Below are 15559 nucleotides of genomic sequence, written 5' to 3' on the forward strand. Positions count from 1 at the left end.
TCGAGGTCTGGCTGGAGGGGATTATCGTCGTCTTCGGCACTATCTTGTGCCAGTATCGCTGCTTTTGCTATGGCGGGACTTAGAGCGGCGCCGCTGACGTCGGTGCTTGGATTGCTTCTTGGAGGGATTATCCTCCGTTGTCTTATCGCCATCCCCTTCTTTGGGGGTGTCCACCATGTATATGTCATACGATGAGGTGGCAGTCCAGTGCCCTATGGGCGGTGGTACTTGTTCGTCTCCTGCATCGTCGTCCATACCGTCGATGTCTTCGGAGCCGAAGTCGACCATGTCGGTTAAATCGTCGACAGTGGCTACTAAGTGGGTGGTGGGTGGGGAGCGAATTTCTTCGTCGTCCGCATCCCATTCTAGCCGGACATAGTTCGGCCAAGGGTCTCCTGACTGGGAGAGAGACCTTAACGAGTTTAGCACGTCGCCAAAGGGCGAGTACTGAAAGATATCCGCAGAGGTAAACTCCATGATCGGTGCCCAATCGGATTCGATAGGCACGGACGCAGGCGGCTCGGTGCCCATGGCCGGGGACGAATCCAACTGTTCGGCAACACGGGTCTCGTAGAAGGTGAAGTCAGTATTTGGCTCTATCGCCACTGAGTGTGCGGCCTCTGTGGCGGGGTCCATCCACCCGTCCTCAGATGGCGCAATTTATTCCGGATTGAGGGCCGGAGTAGTTGCAGGTGTGATCTCCCGAACACTGTCCGACGGCAGAGCTAAGTCATGCTCATCGTGATTGTGCGGCGCACCTGACATGGGCTCGAATCCGTCGAAGATCAAGTCTCCGCGGATGTCAGCAGTATAGTTCAAGTTTCCAAACCTGACCTGATGGCCAGGGGCATAGCTCTCGATCTGCTCCAGATGGCCAAGCGAGTTGGCCCGCAGTACGAAGCCGCCGAATACGAAGATCTGTCCGGGGAGGAAAACCTCACCCTGGATCGCATCGTTACCGATGATCAAAGGAGCCATCTAGCCTTACGGTGACGGCGCAGTGGAACTCTCAATGAAAGCACCAATGTTGGTGTGAAAACCGGCGGATCTTGAGTAGGGGGTCCCGAATTGTGCGTCTAAGGCGGATGGTAACAGGAGGCGGGGGACACGATGTTTACCCAGGTTCGGGCCCTCTTGATGGAGGTAATACCCTACTTCCTGCTTGATTGATCTTGATGATATGAGTATTACAAGAGTTGATCTACCACGAGATCATAGAGGCTAAACCCTAGAAGCTAGCCTATGGTATGATTGTTGTTGTCCTACGGACTAAACCCTCCGGTTTATATAGACACCGGAGGGGGCTAGGGTTATACAGAATCGGTTACAAGGGAGGAGATCTACATATCCGTATTGCCAAGCTTGCCTTCCACGTCAAGGAGAGTCCCATCCGGACACGAGTCGAAGTCTTCAATCTCGTATCTTCATAGTCCAACAGTCCGGCCAATTCATACAGTCCGGCTATCCGAGGACCCCCTAATCCAGGACTCCCTCAGGGATCCATGTATGAAAACAAAGTGTGGACTTTGGTTGACTTGCCCGATGATCGGCAAGCCATTGAGAATAAATGGATCTTCAAGAAGAAGGCTGACGTTGACGGTAATATTACTGTCTATAAAGCTCGACTTGTTGCGAAAGGTTTTCGACAAGTTCAAGGGATTGACTACGATGAGACTTTCTCACCCGTAGCGATGCTTAAGTCTGTCCGAATCATGTTAGCAATTGCCACATTTTATGATTATGAAATTTGGCAAATGGATGTCAAAACTGCATTCCTGAATGGATTTCTGGAAGAAAGAGTTGTATATGATGCAGCCGGAAGGTTTTGTCGATCCAAAGGGAGCTAACAAAGTGTGCAAGCTCCAGCGATCCATTTATGGACTGGTGCAAGCCTCTCGGAGTTGGAATAAACGCTTTGATAGTGTGATCAAAGCATTTGGTTTTATACAGACTTTTGGAGAAGCCTGTATTTACAAGAAAGTGAGTGGGAGCTCTGTAGCATTTCTGATATTATATGTGGATGACATACTGTTGATTGGAAATGATATAGAATTTCTGGATAGCATAAAGGGATACTTGAATAAGAGTTTTTCAATGAAGGACCTCGGTGAAGCTGCTTATATATTGGGCATCAAGATCTATAGAGATAGATCAAGACGCTTAATTGGACTTTCACAAAGCACATACCTTGACAAAGTTTTGAAGAATTTCAAAATGGATCAAGCGAAGAAAGGTTCTTGCCTGTGTTACAAGGTGTGAAGTTGAGTAAGACTCAATGCCCGACCACTGCAGAAGATAGAGAGAAGATGAAAGATGTTCCCTATGCTTCAGCCATAGGCTCTATCATTTATGCAATGCTGTGTACCAGACCTGATGTGTGCCTTTCTATAAGTTTAGTAGGGAGGTACCAAAGTAATCCAGGAGTGGATCATTGGACAACGGTCAAGAACATCCTGAAATACCTGAAAAGGACTAAGGATATGTTTCTCTTTTATGGAGGTGACAAAGAGCTAGTCGTAAATGGTTATGTCGATGCAAGCTTTGACACTGATCCGGACGATTCTAAATCGCAAACAGGATACGTGTTTACATTAAACGATGGAGCTGTCAGTTGGTGCAGCTCTAAACAAAGCGTTGTGGTGGGATCTACGTGTGAAGCGGAGTACATAGCTGCTTCGGAAGCAGCAAATGAAGGAGTCTGGATGAAGGCGTTCATATCCGATCTAGGTGTCATACCTAGTGCATCGGGTCCAATGAAAATCTTTTGTGACAATACTGGTGCAATTGCCTTGGCAAAGGAATCCAGATTTCACAAGAGAACCAAGCACATCAAGAGACGCTTCAACTCCATCCGGTATCTAGTACAGGTGGGAGACATAGAAATTTGCAAGATACATACAGATCTGAATGTTGCAGACCCGTTGACTAAGCCTCTTCCATGAGCAAAACATGATTAGCACCAAGGCTCCATGGGTGTTAGAATGATTACTGTGTAATCTAGATTACTGACTCTAGTGCAAGTGGGAGACTGAAGGAAATATGCCCTAGAGGCAATAATAAAGTTATTATTTATTTCCGTATATCATGATAAATGTTTATTATTCATGCTAGAGTTGTATTAACCGGAAACATAATACTTGTGTGAATATATAGACAAACAGAGTGTCACTAGTATGCCTCTACTTGACTAGCTCGTTGATCAAAGATGGTTATGTTTCCTAGCCATTGACATGAGTTGTCATTTGATTAACGGGATCACATCATTAGGAGAATGATGTGATTGACTTGACCCATTTCGTTAGCTTAGCACACGATCGTTTAGTATTCTGCTATTGCTTTCCTCATGACTTATACATGTTCCTATGACTATGAGATTATGCAACTCCCGTTTACCGGAGGAACACTTTGTGTGCTACCAAACGTCACAACGTAACTGGGTGATTATAAAGGTGCTCTACAGGTGTCTCCGAAGGTACTTGTTGGGTTGGCGTATTTCGAGATTAGGATTTGTCACTCCGATTGTCGGAGAGGTATCTCTGGGCCCACTCGGTAATGCACATCACTATAAGCCTTGCAAGCATTGCAACTAATGAGTTAGTTGCGGGATGATGTATTACAGAACGAGTAAAGAGACTTGCCGGTAACGAGATTGAACTAGGTATTGAGATACCTGAAGGAAATATGCCCTAGAGGCAATAATAAAGTATTATATATTTCCTTATATCATGATAAAAGTTTATTATTCATGCTAGAATTGTATTAACCGGAAACATAATACATGTGTGAATACATAGACAAACAGAGTGTCACTACTATGCCTCTACTTGACTAGCTCATTAATCAAAGATGGTTATGTTTCCTAGCCATAGACATGAGTTGTCATTTGATTAACGAGACCACCTCATTAGGAGAATGACGTGATTGACTTGACCCATTCCGTTAGCTTAGCACCCGATCGTTTAGTATGTTGCTATTGCTTTCTTCATGACTTATACATGTTCCTCTGACTATGAGATTATGCAACTCCCGTTTACCGGAGGAACACTTTGTGTGCTACCAAACGTCACAACGTAAATGGGTGATTATAAAGGTGCTCTACAGGTGTCTCCAAAGGTACTTGTTGGGTTGGCGTATTTCGAGATTAGGATTTGTCACTCCGATTGTCGGAGAGGTATCTCTGGGCCCACTCGGTAATGCACATCACTATAAGCCTTGCAAGCATTGTGACTATTGAGTTAGTTGCGGGATGATGTATTACGGAACGAGTAAAGAGACTTGCCAGTAACGAGATTGAACTAGGTATCAAGATACCGACGATCGAATCTCGGGCAAGTAACATACCGATGACAAAGGGAACAACGTATGTTGTTATGCGGTCTGACCGATAAAGATCTTCGTAGAATATGTGGGAGCCAATATGGGCATCCAGGTCCCGCTATTGGTTATTGACCGGAGACGTGTCTCGGTCATGTCTACATAGTTCTCGAACCCGAAGGGTCCGCACGCTTAACGTTACGATGACAGTTTTATTGAGTTTTGATGTACCGAAGGAGTTCGGAGTCCCGGATGAGATCGGGGACATGACGAGGAGTCTCGAAATGGCCGAGACGTAAAGATCGATATATTGGACGACTATATTCGGACTTCGGAAAGGTTCCGAGTGATTCGGGTATTTTTCGGAGTACCGGAGAGTTACGGGAATTCGTATTGGGCCTTAATGGGCCATACGGGAAAGGAGGGAAAGACCTCAAAGGGTGGCTGCACCCCTCCCCATGGGCTAGTCCGAATTGGACTAGGGAGGGGGGGCGCCCCCTTCCTTCTTTCTCCTTTCCCCTTCCCTTCTCCTACTCCCACAAGGAAAGGAGGAGTCCTACTCCCGGTGGGAGTAGGACTCCCCCCTTGGGCGCGCCACCTCCCCTTGGCCGGCCCTTTCCTCCTTGCTCCTTTATATACGGGGGCAAGGGGGCACCCCAAAGACACACTTGATATACGATATTTTAGCCGTGTGCGGTGCCCCCCTCCACCAGATTACACCTCGATAATACCGTTGCGGAGCTTAGGCGAAGCCCTGCGTCGGTAGAACATCATCATCGTCACCACGCCGTCGTGCTGACGAAACTCTTCCTCAACACTCGGCTGGATCGGAGTTCGAGGGACGTCATCGAGCTGAACGTGTGTAGAACTCGGAGGTGCCGTGCGTTCGGTACTTGATCGGTCGGATCGTGAAGACGTACGACTACATCAACCGCGTTGTGATAACGCTTCCGCTGTCGGTCTACGAGGGTACGTGGACAACACTCTCCCCTCTCGTTGCTAAGCATCACCATGATCTTGCGTGTGCGTAGGAATTTTTTTGAAATTACTACGTTCTCCAACAATACCCACGATCGAATCTCGGGCAAGTAACATACCGATGACAAAGGGAACAACGTATGTTGTTATGCGGTCTGACCGATAAAGATCTTCGTAGAATATGTGGGAGCCAATATGAGCATCCAGGTTCCGCTATTGGTTATTGACCGGAGACGTGTCTCGGTCATGTCTACATAGTTCTCGAACCCGTAGGGTCCGCACGCTTAAAGTTTGATGACGGTTATATTATGAGTTTATGTGTTTTGATGTACCGAAGATAGTTCGGAGTCCCGGATGTGATCACAGACATGACGAGGAGTCTCGAAATGGTCGAGACATAAAGATTGATATATTGGAAGCCTATATTTGGATATCAGAAGTGTTCCGGGTGAAATCGGGATTTTACCGGAGTACCGGGGGTTACCGGAACCCCCCGGGGGTTTAATGGGCCTACATGGGCCTTAGTGGAGAAGAGGAGGGGCGGCTAGGGCAGGCCCCGCGCCCCCTCCCCCTCTAGTCCGAATTGGACAAGAAGGGGGGGGGCGGCGCCCCCCTTTCCTTCCTCTCTCCCTCCTCCTTCCCCCTTCTCCTACTCCAACTAGGAAAGGAGGGAGTCGTACTCCCGGTGGGAGTAGGACTCCTCCTGGCGCGCCTCCTCCTGGCCTGCTGCCTCTCCCTCCCTTGCTCCTTTATATACAGGGGCAGGGGGCACCCCATAGACACAACAATTGATCTCTTGATCTCTTAGCCGTGTGCGGTGCCCCCCTCCACCATAATCCACCTCGATAATATCGTAGCGGTGCTTAGGCGAAGCCCTACGTCGGTAGAACATCATCATCATCACCACGCTGTCGTGCTGATGGAACTTTCCCTCAAAGCTCGGCTGGATCGGAGTTCGAGGGACGTCATCGAGCTAAACGTGTGCTGAACTCGGAGGTGCCGTGCGTTCGGTACTTGATCGGTCGGATCGTGAAGACGTACGACTACATCAACCGCGTTGTGCTAACGCTTTCGCTTTCGGTCTACGAGGGTACGTCGACAACACTCTCCCCTCTCGTTGCTATGCATCACCATGATCCTATGTGTGCGTAGGAATTTTTTTGAAATTACTACGTTCCCCAACAATTACCACCCGCAGCCCCGTTGAACCCCGTTTATGTGCCCATTAGTGGGCTGAATCAGCCGCCCGAGTCGCCTTAAGGCTTGATTTGGGTAGGTTCTGCCCGCTAGTATGGGCCCAACAACGGTGGTTGGGTATTTTTTTTCTAACTTGCTCTTTTGACAGAAAGCAGTGGCCGGCCGCATTTCAGCACAGTATAGAGGCATATAAAACAGTACAAAATAGCCGCGGCCGGCCGCATTTTATCACAGTACAAAGACATACAAATCATCATCAAACAAAATAAACAGAATTTCCAAACTGCAGATAGAAATGGTACAAATCATCACATAACAGTACAAATCACTTATCAAGTTTTCATGCACACACGTACGAATAAAAAACAGCATAGGTTATTCATACATGACTCGGGCGACCACTTTTATTCTTCCAACCAACCAAGCTGCTTCTCTACGCCCGATTCCTGAACAAAATATAAAAAAATGGGTGAGAAAATAAAGTCGGTGAAATCAAATTGGGAACATAACAAAACAAAAAGGTAGCAACTCACTTCTCGTTCAGACTACATGTAACCTTGTTATGACCTGGGAGACTACACAGACTGCACAAAGGACCACTTTTCTTCTCGGTAAAATCTTTTGGCCTAGCATTCTTTGTAACGTCGGGCCCCCCCTTTGACCGCCCCTTCTTAGGTCCACCCTTCGTCGAAACTTTATGAGGATCACCAATACCAGGCTCAACTTGTTGCGCCTAACTTGCGTCCATCTTAAGCATAGAATACCTTCTACTTCCTATAAGTTCCTCCTCTGAAATCTTTTTCTGCGCTATTATGTTGTCCAGACACTTCATCAACTCGTCGAACAAGAAGGGATCATTTGCTGCAACATGAGCAGCTTCTGCGGTTTTAATGGTTATTGCACTATACCGTTCTCTCTCCAATGGCCCTGACCAACCCCATCCAAACATATCACTCTTCCGCTGCACAGGCAACCCATCTCTCGCATGTTTGGACAACCGATGCAGGACACAACACTTTGGTATTTCAGTTAAGTTCAGATGATGGAGAACAAAGAGAATGTGTTTGCATGGCAGCCCTTTCCGAACCATCCTAAGACAACTGCATGTAATAGTTTCTTCTGAGTTACCTGGTTCATAAACAACATTGTACCTGAACTTGTGGTTATCCTTCCATGTCACCATGAATGTCTGACGCCCAATTCCCACGAGCGTCTCAAATATCTCCAACTGACCCATCTTATGCAAATCATCTTGCAGGATGTAGAAATTAGCAGGTGTGAATACTTTGGCGGCATGCTTCTCAAGGGCCTTATATTCAGTAACCGACGGTGGTTCCTTCTGGAATGCCTCGCAGTCATCGTACGCCTCGTTCTCACGCAGGCGAACTATACGGTTCTCATAATGCACCACCAAATCAACAAGTGTCATACCGTAGTCCAGGTGAAGGTGAAGGCAGGAGTTGAGGCTTTCACTCCTCTGGTTACTTCGCATAGAAAGGAAAAAACCATCGGAAAGATATGAAGCTGCCCAAAGTCTCCTCTTCCTGTACATCCTGTCAAGCCACTCTTCAGTTCTATCCGTCTTCCACTTATCATAGAAAGCTTTCCATCTCTGCTCAAAGTTCGCTTGAGAGGTGGCATAGTACATGAGCGATCTGAACTCATCCAGTGACTTGTAATGCAGGCGCCTCTGCATATTTTTTCTCAATATGCCAGGAGAAAAGACGATGGAAAACATCTGAAAGGACAGTCTGAATAGCCCGGATCATTGCAGCGTCCCCGTCTGTGATTATTGACTTTGGCTTCACCTGACAGTTTGCCTTCATAAATGTCTGCAGCAGCCACACGTATGTCCCTTCCGTCTCGTCAGCAATGATGGCACAACCAAACACTGTGGTGCAACGGTGGTTGTTAACTCCGACAAAGGGGACGAACGGCATACCGTATCTGTTCATCTTATACGTGCTATCAAACACAACCACATCTCCGTAGTCCTGATAGTCCCTCCGCGACTGTGCATCGCACCAGAACATACTCTTCAGTCGCCCTTCCTTGTCAAGCACATACTCTTCAGTCGCCCTTCCTTGTCAAGCACATACTCAAAAAAAACTCAGGGTCCTTCTCCTTCCTGCTCCTCATAATGCCAACTGCCGTCTCTGCAACACCCTTTGCAATGAGCTTCATTTTTTCTCTGCAACAAAGATTGTAAATGTCCCTCCTGATAAGCCCGCACTTATCGTACGAACCGTCTCTGCTGATGAAGTTGTCCATTATAATATGCTTTCTTATCCCGGCCGCTTCCATCGCCAATATCTCGGCCCTCTGGCCATCTCCAATCCGTCTGTGTGACCACAAAAAGCAAACCTCGTCGGGCCGAGCCATCGCGTGGTTGTGATCATCCACGAATGATGCGACGAACCAAACGCCACGTTCTCTGTCCAGCTTCACCACCATATGTGCACCGCAGTCGCAACGAGTCTCCGGTCTAAGCCTGCGCTTGCGGCCCTCCATGGTTATGAACTTGCTCTGCCTTCTCCCTGCCCTGGAGCAAATAAACCGCCGGTACCATATCATTCCTGAAGCACCTCGTTTCACCTTCTGTTTCCAGATGCTAAACCCGTGCTCTTTGGCGTGATTGTTGTAGAATATGTATGCATCCCCTTGCGACCGAAAGGTCATAGCCATGACCTTCCAATGTGTCTCAAGCATCTTCTGCTGCCTTTGAGCCTCCTCAATATCGATCTCTCCCTCATCGTGATCACCGCTAGGATCATCTGACTCCTCCTACAACATTCATTTGAAAATATATATGTCAATTACTATCATTTAATTCATACTATTGATCGATGTACAACATCTATCAACTAACCTGGCTCAAGTTATCTGCAAATGATTCCTGCCAACTATGTTGCACATTGTCAACATCCACATCTTCCTGCAAATTTGTACACAAAGATATATAGTTAGCCATGCCATACTTTGCAAATTCAAAAATAAAATCAAAATATACGCCACTTACGTTTTCACTATTTGCGCCATGTTCATTATTATGAAAATCATCCGAAGGTAAGATATCATATGACGAGACGGAATCATTGTCACTGCTGTCATCATCTTCGTTCAAATTATCGTTATCAGTCTTAGTCACCTTATCAGTATCATTCTCATCTCTCCCGAATGCGGATTCTTCGTCCATGTCAACACGCCTAACTCACGGAACTGCAAAACATTTGAAGTGTTGATTACAACAAGGACAAAAACTCATGTTGGTTTGCAAAAGAAGAGAAAGACGTGTAATCCATGAACCCAGCAGCTACCATGAATTTTTTCTTAATGCAATGGTTCAAACAACACTTTTTAGTGTTGTGTGAAACAACTAGTTGAGGTTGCCCAGCGGTGTGTGCACATTGTGTGATGTCGTCATGACAAAAATATAGCGTTCTTGAAATTAAGCCTACCCTCCATTTACATCCTAGATTCGCCACTTAACTAGCCCTAACTTCTATCCATCATGCCCGCTAGGTTTAGATGACAAACCTTGCCCCGCGGTGTAGACGTCGCCGGCGTTCGACGACGGCAGCTGTCCCCGCCTTGAATCTAGCAGCCGGCGACGTGCACGACGAGCCACCGGCCGAACGTTTGGCAGGATCCGCGACGGGGAGTGTGTGTGGGGGGGGGGGGGAGGGGGGGTGGGGAGAGTGGTGCGGAGGCGGCGTGGCACGTCGGGCCCTTCACGTCCGCGACGGTGGACGATGACGGTGAGATGCGGCGACGCACGCCGTTAGGATGGCGACGGCGGCGTCGGACGGGGTCGGACGGGGTCGGAGGGCGGCGATCCACGGCGGCGGCGATCGGATGGGGCGGGCGAGTAGACGGGGTGGGCGGGCGAGTAGATGGGGTGGGCGGTAGATCGTGCTGGCAGTTTTTTTTTTTTTTGCATGCGCGCGGTCTACGTACGCCAGCCACAACTGTATAATACGAGATGGGCATACCCTTCTTCCGTATGACCATTCTGCCCTTCTACGTTTTGTTGGGGGTCTACCAAGCAAGCCCCTTATTATGTAAGCTTTGCGTATTCAGAAAAAAAAAACTCAATTTGTCTTGGAGCAACATCCTTCCCCCACAGTGCCGAGTCAACGATCACGAAGCCCGGCCATAGCCGCCGCTGTCCTACCCGCGCAACCCTTCCTCCGTCACCACGGCGCTTCCACCCACGCCACGCCACGCCAGCTTCCTCCCGCAAACTATCATCCGTCCGAGGTCCAACCACGTCGTCACTGCTCCCATCACGTGAAGAAGCCGCCACCGGCGCCTTCCCACCCCCCACCGCGCAGCTTCCCCGCCCGACCAACTCACTCACCTGGCCGCTTTCCTGCCCCGGTGCCCACCCCTAATCCGGCAATAAACAACAACAAAGTTCATCACGGTGCCGCCTATAACACCCTCCTCCCTCCCTCCATCGCTTGACCATGCCGGGTCTTGTCCCCTCCACCTCCACCTCCCACCTCTTCTGCCGCAGCCTCGCCGCCGCCAGGACGCTCTCCGCCGCCGCCGGACACTCCTCCTCGTCCACCTCCTCCTCCTCCGTCAAGGTAACTAACGTCCCCGCTCGGCTGCTCGGTGCTCGGTCGACGGAGTCAGTTGTGCTCAGTGGTTAGCTGGTGCTCTGTTTTCTTGTCAGATGGCGCGCTCGGCGCTGGACGAGGTGACCGACACCGGCGCCTTCGACCGGACGCCGTCCACCTTCCGGAGCTTCGTGTCGAGGGACGCCTCCGCCCGCTTCCCCGCGGTGGCGGGCAGGTACCACCTCTACGTCTCCTACGCCTGCCCCTGGGCGTCCCGCTGCCTCGCCTACCTCAAGCTCAAGGGCCTCGACCACGCCATCAGCTTCTCGGTGAGCAGGCCCGCAAACCAGACCAAACCTCCGGTGATGACCGAACTGATTGGAGCATCAGCTGATAATAGATTTTCTGGCTCTTTATTTAGTCTGTGAAGCCCATCTTCGAGCGGACCAGGGAGTCCGACGACCACCTGGGGTGGGTGTTCCCGGCCAGCGCCGGCGAGGTGCCCGGCGCCGACCCCGACCCCTTCAACGGCGCCAAGAGCGTCAGGGACCTGTACGAGATCGCGAGCACCAGCTACACCGGCAAACCCACTGTTCCCGTGAGTCAAAACTGAACCTCTCCTCCTCCTCCTCATCCCCATTGGATCATGAGATTGAACTGAGCAGGGAAGGAAATGGATCTTTGGTCGCCATGGCAGGTGCTGTGGGACAAGCAGCTGAAGACGGTGGTGAACAACGAGAGCAGCGAGATCATCCGCATGCTCAACTCGGAGTTCAACGGCATCGCCGAGAACCCCGGGCTGGACCTCAACCCGGCGCACCTCCAGGCCTCCATCGACGAGGTCAACGGCCTCGTCTACGACGCCATCAACAACGGCGTCTACAAGTGCGGCTTCGCCAAGAAGCAGGGGCCATACGACGAGGTAGGTTACGTACTTAGCAAACTAGCTGTTGTTTAAGGATTATTACTAGGATGCTCCCACCACGTGATGTGATGTGATGTGATGCGATGCTACTCCGGGTGTCTGACGAGCATTTCTGTGCGAACGTGCAGGCCGTCACGACGCTGTACGAGGCTCTGGACAAGTGCGAGGAGATCCTGGGCATGCAGCGGTACATGTGCGGCAACCAGCTCACCGAGGCCGACGTCCGCCTCTTCGTCACGCTCATAAGATTTGACGAGGTATGTATGGGTTCGTTTCTTCTGCTTTTTTTAGAATTATTATGAAAATGTGAAGATCAACTAAACCATTATTGTCCTAAGTATAATGATGCTAGATTTGTGCATATCTATCGTTATGCAAATGTGGAAAATTTGCTGAGGTGGTCCACTCTACCTTATCAGTGGAACCAAAAGAGTTGTGGTATGAATCTAGTGGACGCAACTGACAGCTGCATGTGAGATTTGATTGTTCTTCTGTCCCCCCCCCCCCCCCCCCCCCCCCCCCCCCCCCACACCCCACCCCAAAGCAAATGGAGAGAAAAGAATGGCCAAACCACCATAAGAGAAGTACCAACTGTTGGTTGAGTTATTAACTGCAAAGTCATCGCATTTGGTGAGAATTTACTAGTACTGGACTAAAAATCAGGGAACTGTCTGAGATGTCCAATTCTTTCCGAGAAAAAATAGGAGAGGGCGAGAATTTAGTGCGCCCTCTAAACCAGTGACAATTAATATGGACCGGAGGAAGTAATAAAATTCAAAATGTGCATTTTACATCCAGAACATCCACTTTAATTTCAGTTTCATGCATCAAACTTTTCTTGCAAACTTCTTTTAGCAAAAACCCACACCACACATTAAGAAACCAAATGCTACGACTTTCCATGTAGAAGCATACATTTTGATTTTTGACCCGCGGTTCGTCATTTCTCCAGGTTTACGCCGTTCACTTCAAGTGCAACAAGAAGCTCCTGAGGGAGTACCCCAACCTGTTCAACTACACCAAGGACATGTACCAGATCCCCGGGATCAGCAGCACGGTGAACATGGAGCACATCAGGAAGCACTACTACGGGAGCCACCCCTCCATCAACCCCTACGGGATCATCCCCCAAGGCCCCAACGTCGACTACAATGCCCCACATGACAGGGAAAGGCTGTTCCTGTAAAATGAAGAAAAAAACGCCGTTTGCTTGTGTGCTTGAGGGTGCTGTGATTTGCTTTGCTTTGCCTGTGTCCGAAGGTGAAAGTCTTCTTTCGAATAATGATTCCTGTCTCTGCTGTGCGCTGGGAGCAGCATGCATGCGTGTCATAAGGCTCTCTGCATCCATGTCGTTTTCATCCATTAATCAGATGAGTGGAAAAAGAAGCAAGATTCACCGTCTGACCCCGTTCGAGATGACAAAACAGATGTAATTCAAGACAGAAGATATCCATGGTTGTATTACACTAAAAATGTCAAATCAAATTTATAAATTACTGAACTATATTAATGAGAAAAACACACCATACTAATCCGCAAAACACACACACACACAACATGCATACAGAGGCTTTCACAAATATTCCTTCCGACTCAAAAACCGTCTCATAAAAAGTTACAGGGAATAGAAAAAGAGGCGAAGTTAAAAAAGCGTGCCTGCATCATCTCCTCTCCATCATCATATCACTGCAGTGCACTCCGCCGCCCCGAAAGGGTGACATTATCATCAATTTTAGTATTTTACACTGACATGTCTTACAAAGTTTCAATTGTGAAATACACACTTTGTTTTTTCACCCAAAACAGGTGTTCTCTATTTTATAGTGGGCAAAATCTAACCTAAATACAATGCATAACGCTCTGTTCTTATTAAAATATGTAAAAAGACTTATATTTAGGAACAAAGAGAGTATAAATTTTGAAACCTATAAGTTTGTGCTAAATTCATTAAAATTTTAATTTAGAAATTGGCAGGGGCCGCGCGAACGCGTACCCCCTCTATCACAAATTATGACGTTCATTCTCCCATTTGAGGAGATGATAGACCAACGCACCAACCAAGTGCAACGTTGGCCACTAGCCTAGGCCATGACCCTTCTTGATCGGCCATAGACCCCGTCCAGGTAAGTATGTTGCAACGGAGCACTAGGCGCTGATTATATAGTGAGGGTGCTCTGAGCATCCTCATGCAGTAAGCGAGGTGGTACTAATGACGGTTAATTAGCGCATCTGTGCTGCAGCCTTGGCTTCAAAGATGGGAGCTAATTCGAACTGAATACTACGTATGGGCCGATAGACTTATGGGCCAATCAGCCTCGTTGTTCGGTTGCAGCCCAGACGGCCCGGGTCCTGCACCGTGTGTGAGTCCTCCTATTTGACGCTTTACACGTAAATAGTAGGGGTAAACGCCTGTACCAGCTTAAATGGGCTGGAACTGGAGCGCCCTTTTAGTTCTTTCGCTTTCTTATTTTTCGAAAAGTGATATACATTATCGTGGTTCATTAACCAAAATCATAAACCTCGAACGTTCGAGATTGGATCATGGCGAATTGAATATTTTATGGAACTTTAGTGACGTGAGGATGGCACGTTTAGTTGACACACACGGCAATTTTCCGGTAAAAATACACTGAGCACGGAGTTGTCATGTTTGCCAACTAAAATTTTCATCCTCGCGTCACTAAACTAGCCATTGAATATGTTTGATTTGCCATGGTCAGATCCTGAAAATTCAAGCGTTATCGGGGTCCTTAATTAATTGGTTCAAAATGTGTTATACAAATTAATAAATATGTTTAAAAGTATTGCTAAATGTGAATTAAATATTAGAAACGGTATTGTGACTTTCTTTTAGACATGTATTTGGAAAACAATCATCATATATTAAAGAATGGTCATTCTTTATTAAAAAATGGATGCATTTTTTAAATGTTCGTTGTGTACTTGGACAATGTTCATCATATATTAAAATAAAAATATTTGTTGTAGACTGAAAGTGTTCAACCCGTATTAAAAAATGTATTCACTGTATATTTAAAAATGCATTCATTGTATATTATATTTATAGTACAAAAAGTAATTAGAGAAAAGAGAAAAAAGAGTGAAAAAGGAAAGGAAACTAAAAAAGAAAAAAAATGGAGGAAAAGGAAAAAGGGTAAATAAAACAAAAGGGTGAAAAAATAAAATTAAAATGAAGGCAAAAAAGAAATAAGAAAAGGCGAATAGCAATGAAAACAGAAGAAACGGAAAACCACACGAAAAACTGTTGCGAGAAAGTTTGAAACCGAAGATCAAGAAAATTGGAAGACTTGTTGCGCGATACAAATGTCGTTGTTGAGCCGACCCACACAATGACCTTTGGATAACCACTCCCAAAGACCTTTCGATGACCACTACCGTCGTGGAACCGTAGGAAATCACTTCACTATAGTTTCTAGTCACCACCATCCGGATGATCAGATCTGGATCACCACCACCAAGTCGTGAACCGTAGCGCCATCAACCGGCCACCCACATGCGAAAGGCCTGCACCTCGCCGTTGCGGTCCACATCCAGCAGAGAACGGGACTCACACCGCCCC

General features: G+C 47.7%; 1 protein-coding gene and 1 non-coding gene across 3 annotated transcripts; one reads left to right on the forward strand and one right to left on the reverse strand.

The window, feature by feature from the left end:
- Positions 1-10819: 10819 nt before the first annotated feature.
- LOC109736884 (uncharacterized) lies at positions 10820-13299 on the forward strand. Of its 2 annotated transcripts, none has more exons than XM_020296104.3 (6): positions 10820-11081; positions 11171-11383; positions 11476-11652; positions 11752-11976; positions 12108-12236; positions 12932-13299. In XM_020296104.3, exons 1-6 carry the CDS (start codon positions 10959-10961, stop codon positions 13163-13165), a joined length of 1101 nt encoding a protein of 366 aa, XP_020151693.1. In that variant the 5' UTR covers positions 10820-10958; the 3' UTR covers positions 13166-13299. The 2 variants fall into 2 exon arrangements, with proteins under 2 accessions (XP_020151693.1, XP_020151695.1); XM_020296106.3 differs by having other exon boundaries at positions 10838-11081; positions 12108-12240.
- A 651-nt stretch (positions 13300-13950) lies between these two features.
- On the reverse strand, positions 13951-14110 carry LOC120967667 (U1 spliceosomal RNA). Its single transcript, XR_005761393.2, has one exon. It is a non-coding gene; the product is annotated as a U1 spliceosomal RNA (small nuclear RNA).
- Between the last annotated feature and the right edge of the window lie 1449 nt (positions 14111-15559).

Source organism: Aegilops tauschii, chromosome 6 (genome assembly GCF_002575655.3).
Source record: "Aegilops tauschii subsp. strangulata cultivar AL8/78 chromosome 6, Aet v6.0, whole genome shotgun sequence".
Taxonomy (NCBI): Eukaryota; Viridiplantae; Streptophyta; class Magnoliopsida; order Poales; family Poaceae; genus Aegilops; species Aegilops tauschii.

Bases quoted from the DNA above. Each gene is read 5' to 3' on its own strand.
- LOC109736884 (XM_020296104.3), top strand. From the start codon at position 10,959: ATGCCGGGTCTTGTCCCCTCCACCTCCACCTCCCACCTCTTCTGCCGC. The intron at 11,384-11,475 runs GTGAGCAGGCCC...CTCTTTATTTAG, and splicing joins ACCACGCCATCAGCTTCTCG to TCTGTGAAGCCCATCTTCGA. The intron at 11,653-11,751 runs GTGAGTCAAAAC...TCGCCATGGCAG, and splicing joins CCGGCAAACCCACTGTTCCC to GTGCTGTGGGACAAGCAGCT.